The following is an 8,543-nucleotide window of genomic DNA, read 5'->3' as shown; positions in this document are numbered from 1 at the left end:
ATTTAATGGGGCAAAAGTAACTAAATTTTCTCATTTATTTTAATAACTAAATGCTTGAACAACCCTTACATGAAAATTCAGTTTCTTTAATAAAATCCTGTTTCCCCAGTTAAGTCTTTTAAGTAACATAGCATTTAACTTGAGGCTGAATATACTCAAAGAAGTGAACTTACATTTTACAATTTTAAAATAGGCAGTTAGATTTGCCACATTAATTTAAATACACTTTTTTGGAAGGGAGAAGATAAGGGCTCAAGTTGAGTACAATTATTTGATGCTGTGTTTAACAAACCAGTATTATTCTTTCCCAAGAAAAGTTTACCTGTATATTAGAATCTCCCTTTATATACTTTGCTCCTTCTATGATAGCCATATATGAGAATCTAAGTTGATCTGGTGTCTGAATAAGTCCCATTCGATATTTTCTCATACCCAGTAACACTTGCTTAATGTTAATATCTTCTCCTTTCTCCATCTGCAAGAAAGGTAAAAGTCAGTCAAGCCTTTTGTCTTTAGAGTTCAAAGCAATACTGGATCACTAACAAAACTTTTACTATATATTTAGTCCTCTTCAGGAATAAGAATAACTCAACACTGCAGTTCTAACTGTTGTGCACACAATCACTTCAATCTACCCACCCTCCCTGCTCAAGTAATAGATGTAGGACTTTTGATTCTTTTCTCTATTTTTTTGAGAGAGAGAGAGACCCATTTTGTTGCCTTCGGTAGGGTGTGGTGCATCACAGCTCACAGCAAACTCAAACTCTTGGGCTCAAGTGATTCTCTTCTCTGAGCCTCCCAAGTAACTGGGACTACATGTGCCCACCACAACACTCAGCTATTTTTTAGAGATGGGGTCTCACTCTTGCTCAAGCTGGTCTCAAACCTGTGAGTTCAAGCAATCCACCCAACTCAGCCTCCCAGCCTGCTAGGATTACAGGTGTGAGCCACCAAGCCTGGCCAGGACTTTTGATTCTTTTTTTTTTTTGAGACGGAGCCTCAAGCTATCCCCCTGGGTAGAGTGCCATGGCATAGCTCACAGCAACCTCCAACTCCTGGGCTCAAGCGAGTCTCCTGCCTCAGCCCCCCAAGTAGCTGGGACTACAGGCGCCCGCCACAACGCCTGGCCATTTTTTTGGTTGCAACCATCATTGTTGTTTGGCGGGCCCGGGCTGGGGATTCGAACCCGCCACCTTAGGTGTATGTGGCTGGCGCCTTAGCTGCTTGAGCCACAGGCGCCGAGCCAGGACTTTTGATTCTTTAGCTTACTCACAACTGATTATAAACCAATCTAGCAATCCCATTCATTTTGGCTGATGATTGGTCAAAGGAAGGATGTACAATCAGTTCTGGCTAAATCCACTGGGATTAGATTTTTTTTTTAATGTTCTTGGTAGGAAAACCATCTCATCTGACAATCTACTTTTGCTAGTGGTCATGTTAGAAAGCTTAAGAATGCTGAGATAGGGCAGCGCCTGTGGCTCAGTGAGTAGGGCCCTGACCCCATATATCAAGGGTGGTGGGTTCACACCCGGCCCCGGCCAAACTGCAACAAAAAAATAGCTGGGCGTTGTGTCTGGCGCCTATAGTTCCAACTACTCAGGAGGCTGAGGCAAGAAAATCACCTAAGCCCAAGAGCTGGAGGTTGCCGTCAGCTGTGATGCCACAGCACTCTACCAAGGGTGACAAAGTAAGAAAGACTGTCTCTCTCTCTCTCTCTTTTTTTTTCATTTTGCAGTTTTTTTGCCAGGGCTGTGTTTGAACCCGCCACCTCCGGTATATGGGGCCAGCACCCTACTCCTTTGAGCCACAGGTGTCGCCCTGAGACTCTTGTCTCTTTGAACCCGCCACCTCCGGTATATGGGGCCAGTACCCTACTCCTTTGAGCCACAGGTGTCGCCCTGAGACTCTTATCTCTTTGAACCCGCCACCTCTGGCATATGGGGCCAGTGCCCTACTCCTTTGAGACACAGGCACCACCCAGCACCTCTAGTTTTTAAAGAAAAAGAGACATAAGGCTTGTCTGAGGAGGAAGGAATTCAATATTACACATCAATTTATATTTGAGGAAAAAGGAGGGGATCTGTTATTTTGTAATAAAAAGCTGTGACAAAGAAAAAAATCTCCTTGGCAATCTCTATCATCTTCTCGGACATATCCCCACCAGTCAAGAACAAGGGGCTATTAAAAGGTTAGAAACGAGATTTTTAGGTTTTTACAAAAGAGGGCAGAAGTTTGAGAAACCCAGTTCTGGGAAATGACATCAGAGCTTACTCTGTGCCAGTGGAAACAATGAAAAAAAAAATCAATAAGACTAAAATGAGAGAAGGAGGAGAGAAGCACTTACCAGAACAAGACAGGTGTCTACCAGGGAGAAGGTGCCTGAGCGCCCAATGCCTGCACTACAGTGGATCACCGCAGGCCCGTGGTCAGGGTTCAAGGAGCCAGATTCTCTCACTTTAAACAAGAAATTGAGAAATGAAGCTGGTGATTCAGGAACTCCAAAATCTGGCCAGGTAGTATAATGAAAGTGAGATATTGTTCTGGTTTCACCGCTCTAAAAAGTAAAGATCAAGGGAGGAGAAGTTAGTTCTAATTTTTTTCTTGCAAAATTAAAAACTACTTCAGAAAGACCATGTGTTTTACATAACGTTTTTAATCCTTGTGGACTGTTTATATGATTGTTTTTCCATTTGATTTTTTCTCTCTTTTTTTTTTCACACAGGGCTTACTCTGTCACCCAGGCTATACTACTGTGGCCATCAGCCTAGCTCACAGCAACATCAAACTCCTGAGCTCAAGCAATCCTCCTACCTTAGCCTCCTAAGTAGCTAGGACTACAGGCTCCCACCACCACACTGGGCTGATTTTTCTCTTTTTAATGGAGATGGGTTCTTGTTATTGCTCAGGCTGTTCTTAAACTCCAAACTCAAGCAATCCTCCCACCTTGGCCTCTTAGAGTGCTGAGATTATTGGCCTGAGCCACCAAGCCTGGCTTGGTATTAAGGAACTCTGTTTGGTTTCTGATAATCACAAAATTATAAATTAGGGAAATTTTTCTTCATGTGAATTTGGAATATCTGTGTATACTAATAATAGGTAATATATATGCCACTTACTATTTTGGAGGTCTAGTCTAAGCTTTTTACTTATTAATCCAAGCTATGTAAGAATATGACTAAAACCTGTTTTCCACATGAGAAAACCAAAACAAGGGCTAAGAAATCTGCTCAAGGTCACATAGCCAGAAAATGGCAAAGCCAGGATTTAAAAAACAGTCCAGTGTAGCAGCTTATACAGGGCATGCTACAAATACTTTAATTCATATATCATTAGTGGATTCTTTTTTTCTATTTTAAGAAATTCCTGGCTCAGTGCCTGTGGCTCAAGAGGCTAAGGCGCCAGCCACATACACCCAGTCCCACCAAACAACAATGACTACAACCAAAAAAATAGCCAGGCGTTGTAGCCAGGTGCCTGTAGTCCCAGCTACTTGGGAGGCAGAGGCAGGAGAATCACTTGAGCCTAAGAGTTGGGAGGCTGCTGTGAGCTGTAATGCCATGGCACTCTACCCAGGGCGACAGCTTGAAGCTCTGTCTCAAAGAAAAACCAAATTCCTACCTGGGCAGTGCCTGTGGCTTAGTGAGTAGGGCAGTGGCCCCATATACAGAGGGTGGTGATGTCGAACTCAGCCCCAGCCAAACTGCAACAACAACAACAACAACAAAATACTCAACACCTTGGTGGGTGCCTGTAGTCCTACCTACTCGGGAGGCTGAGGCAAGAGAATCGCCTAAGCCCAAGAGCTGGAGGTTGCTGTGAGCTGTGACCCCATGGCATTCTACCAAGGGCGACAAAGTGAAACTCTGTCTAAAAAAAAAAAAAAAAATTCCTACTAGTACAATTTTACATTCTTTAGTGATTTCCTCTCCTCTTTAAGAATTCTAACGTTAGGCAGCGCCTGTGGCTCAGCCTGGCCAAACTGCAACAAAAAAATAGGCGTTGTGGTGGGCACCTGTAGTCCCAGTTACTCGGGAGGCTGAGGCAAGAGATTCATCTAAGCCCAGGAGTTGGAGGTCTCTGTAGGCTGTATGACGCTAGGGCACTCTACCGAGGGCAATAAAGTGAAAAACAATAAAAAAAGAAAAGAATTCTAAAGTTTATTTTTAAAATATAATCTCTTCATATGATTTATCTAATAGATTCTACTATACAGGCACAGAGGACTAACTCAAGAATTTAAAGGAATAATCTTTACGTTTTTAATTGAAATTGCTCCTCTGATGGCTACCTTTCCCCATGGAAACAGCCTCCGGCCCTTGTGCTGCTGACATGCTGAAGTGGCTCACCAATGCCAACTGTTCCTGTCTCCTGGGCCCACCTGGCATTCACTATTGCTTCCTGGATCTGTGTGATGATCTTTTTTCCTAGGAACTCATTATAAAAATGTTGCTCAGCCTTTTGCCAATTGCCTTTCCCCCCAAGGAGCATTTCTCTGCTTTATACTATTTATTTCTATAAAGGGAAGCAGTGATCTTCTACTATCTCTGTGCAATTTTTCTTTTTCTTTTTTTTTGGCATTTTTTTTTTGGCCGGGGCTGGGTTTGAACCTGCCACCTCTGGCATATGGGACCGGATCACAGATAATAGCAACCTCAAACTTTTGGTCTTTTTTTTTTTTTTTTGAGACAGAGCCTCAAGCTGTCCCCCTGGGTAGAGTGCTGTGGCATCACACTCACAGCAACCTCCAACTCCTGGGCTCTAGCGAGTCTCCTGCCTCCGCCTCCCAAGTAGCTGGGATTACAGGCGCCCGCCACAACGCCCGGCTATTTTTTGGTTGCAGCCGTCATTGTTGTTTAGCGGGTCCGGGCTGGGGATTCGAACCCGCCACCTTAGGTGTATGTGGCTGGCGCCGTAGCCGGTTGAGCTATAGGCGCCGAGCCAAAAACTTTTGGTCTTAAGGGATTCTCTTGCCTCAGCCTCCCAAGTAGCTGGGACTATAGGCAACTGCCACAACGCCTGGCTATTTTATTGTTGCAATTGTCATTGTTGTTTAGCTGGCCTGGGCCAGGTTGAAACCCACCAGGCTCAGTATGTGGCTGGCACTGTAACCACTGTACTACAGGCGCTGAGCCCAAATTTTCAGTTTTGTTATAGGACTTTTTTTTTTAAGGGAGGAGGTATGAAGCAATATAAAAAACTTGATCTGTTTAATGGCTCACAGCTAATGATTATTATAATATCCTGCTCCCAGCAAACATTTTCACAATTAGAGGTCAGTTTTCAGCTGGAGATAGTGGCTCATGTCTATGATCCTAACTCTGAGAGGCTGAGGCTAGAGGATCAGTTGACGCCAGGAGTTCAAGATCAGCCTAAGCAAGAGTAAGACTTCTCTACAAAAAAAAATAGAAAGATTAGACAGGCATGGTGGTACATGCCTGTATTACCAGTTCCATGGAAGTCAGGACGATCTCCTGAGCTCAGGAGTTCAAGACTAGCCTGAGCAAGAGTAAGACCCCGTCTCTATCTAAAAATAGAACTAGCCAGGCGTTGTGGTGGATGCCCATAATCCCTGCTACTTAGGAAGATAAGACAAGCAGATCACATGAGCCCAAGAGTTTGAGGTTGCTGTGAACTATGATGCCACAGCACTCTACCCAGGGCAACTGGACTCTTATCTTAAAACAAAGAAAAAACAGGGAATTTACAACATTTCACATAAAGAAGTCTATGCTGTAGTTTCCTTTTACAAAGCAGTGACTGGGCAGTTAACAAGGCAACTCCCACACAGGAATGAGCTAAGAGGTTGGTCCTTGATTAACCTAGGAATGTAGTTAGCTCAAACTCATGTTTTCATTTCAAGAGGGTGTTAAGATTCCAGTAGGTGTTTTCCACCTCATTTCCCCCCAACAATTCTGCCCTGCTGTGGCCAACATCAGGGGCAGACTTGGTCCACACCAGCCTAAATCTGACCCAGCACAAACCAGTCCACCCGGGGCCTGCTCCTATGTGGGTGCGCCAGCCTGCTCCCCAGACTGCGGCTCGAGCCCCTCCAGTGCTGCACATCTCATTACTGCCCTGGCTCAGCATGTGGGCTTATCCCACAATCCTGTGCCACTTCTTGCTTTTCCTTTGCTTATATGATTTTGGCTCAAGGCTAGTCATCTCTTGATTTTTTTTCAAATTCAGGTGACACTGCTTGGGATTCTAGAAGTTGTTTCCTAGAAATACAATTATTTATGGCAGTGCCCATAGCTCAGTGGGTAGGGTGCCAACCACATACACCGAGGCTAGTGGGCTTGAACCCGGCCCGGCCAGCTAAAACAATGACAATTGCAACAACAACAAAAAAAAATAGCTGGGTGTTGTGACAGATGCCAGTAGTCCCGGCTACTTGGGAGGCTGAGGCAAGGGAATCGCTTAAGCCCAAGAGTTGGAGGTTGCTTGCTGTTAGCTGTGATGCCATGGCACTCTACCCAGGGTGACAGCTTGAGACTCTGTCTCAAAAAAAAAAAAAAAAAAAAAAAAATCAGATGCTACATGTATTTCATAATTTTTCCAACTCAGTAAGGACAAATTCTATGTTGTAAATCACCTAAATTAATAATAGTAAGTTATTTTCTTGACCATTTCGCTATTCCCAATAGAAGTATGTGGAGCTGTTTACTGGGCATCATTCTGCGTTAGATGCTGTGTGTACACACCTTCATCTGGGCCCCTGACAGCCCTGGTAGGGACAATAACATCTATGCCACAGATGAGAGAACACCAGGAAGGCTGAAGAGCAAATCCAAAGTACTCATCAGAGCTGAGACCTAGATCTGGGTCTGCCTGACTCCAAAGCCCACCCTTCTTAATTGCTAAGTTTTATTTATTTATTTTTAATTGTTTGGGATTCACTGAGGGTATAAAGAATTAAGTTGTACTGACTATATTTATAAGGTAAAGTCCCTCTAAATATTTTTAATAATTAATTTTCAATCTCCAAATATCAACCTCAACTTTGAAATTCTTAGTTTCAGGATTTCTTGAAAGTCCTCAGAGAGCCACTGAAGACAAATGAGTATGACCAGATACTATTACAGATACTGTCTGAACATATGTGCTATATTAAACATCAAATCTAATAATGAAGAATTCTTAAACTATCATATAAAGTACAAACATCTGGGCAAGAGAAGTCTTACGCTCATATTCTCTAATTGCAGCAGGTGTACTGTATAGTAAGACTTCACGTCTTCTGACAAGAGCTTCACACTGAATCCTGTTTCTTTAAACAGCATCTCTTGGTCATCTGTTGGCCAGTACTGTGCACATTTAACCTAAATTTTAAAATATATATATGATTATTTTTACTTAACAGACATTAGGAAACCATGGAAAGTTAAAAAGTGAAAACAAACCACACACATACTTGCTAGATATTTTTCAAGTACCCAAACCTAAGAACAGTCACCACTATATTTGAAGTGTAATGTATTTTATTATGATTGACACTTTATAAAACAGCTTTATCAATGTTCCTATAACTTATAAACTAAAAAAGCCATAAACAGATATTATATTCACAAAATAATTATTTTTAAAGCATAATAAGCTATATTTTAAACATTATGTGGGATTCACTTTATGTTTCTAAAAGTATGAAATTTTCAAATAGTATTGAAAAAGCCTTATTTTACAAATACTTTCCACAAATACCTATAAATCTGCTACTAAATACTCCACCTAGAAATTACATTGTTATTTACTTAAGATTAAATCGGGGTGGTGCCTGTGGCTCAGTGAATAGGACGCCAATCCCATATACCAAGGGTGGTGGGTTCAAACCCAGTTCCAGCCAAACTGCAACAACGGCATTGTGGTGGGTGCCTGTGGTCCCAGCTACTCAGGAGGCTGAGGCAAGAGAATTGCTTAAGCCTACAAGCTGGAGGTTGCTGTGAGCTGTGACGCCACAGCACTCTACCGAGGGTGACAAAGTGAGACTCTCTAAAAAAAAAAGATTAAATCAGGAGAGAGGATTAGAATATAAGCTCCCTTTATCTAGAGTTAGTACACTTTTGAAGAACTACTGAAATAGAATTCAAGTTTGCAATGATAAAAGTATCTTCCCAAAGCCAAATTATGAAGCCAGCAGACTGAAGGAAAGTGAAATAAAAAATCATTTCCAATACAAAAAAAATCCTCCCCAAATCCTTAAACAATGGTCATTTTCTCTTTTTCCAAAACACACAAAGCTATAAATAATTAAATGCCACCAAAATGAATATTAATGAATGCTATGTGCTAATATCACAAAAGGTGCTAAAAGACATTTTAAAAATGATCTAAGTAGAAAAGTGTAAGAATTAGAACAACTGGCTCGGCCTGTGGCTCAACCGGCTAAGGCGCCAGCCATGTACACCTAAGGTGGCGGGTTCGAATCCAGCCCAGGCCGGCCAAACAACTATGACGGCTGCAACCAAAAAATAGCCGGGCGTTGTGGTGGGCGCCTGTGGTCCCAGCTACTTGGGAGGCAGAGGCAGGAGACTCGCTTGAGCCCA

At 42.6% G+C, this 8,543-nt stretch overlaps 1 protein-coding gene across 1 annotated transcript in view; it reads right to left on the bottom strand.

Moving 5' to 3' along the window:
• Window positions 1-211: 211 nt before the first annotated feature.
• Window positions 212-8,543, bottom strand: part of PTPN2 (protein tyrosine phosphatase, non-receptor type 2) — a 77,793-nt gene continuing 69,461 nt past the window's right edge. Inside the window, exons 5-7 of the mRNA XM_023519460.1 lie at window positions 7,188-7,322; window positions 2,348-2,557; window positions 212-475 (exon numbers count right to left, since the gene is read on the bottom strand). Coding sequence (XP_023375228.1) covers window positions 284-475; window positions 2,348-2,557; window positions 7,188-7,322 — 537 coding nt within the window. The 3' untranslated portion in view covers window positions 212-283. The remainder of the gene's footprint in view (window positions 476-2,347; window positions 2,558-7,187; window positions 7,323-8,543) is intronic.

This window comes from Otolemur garnettii, unplaced genomic scaffold (assembly GCF_000181295.1).
Source record: "Otolemur garnettii isolate 467f Iridium unplaced genomic scaffold, OtoGar3 scaffold00176, whole genome shotgun sequence".
NCBI lineage: Eukaryota > Metazoa > Chordata > Mammalia > Primates > Galagidae > Otolemur > Otolemur garnettii.
The sequence above is the reverse complement of the archived record's forward strand: the minus strand, read 5'-3'. Positions and strand labels throughout refer to the sequence as shown.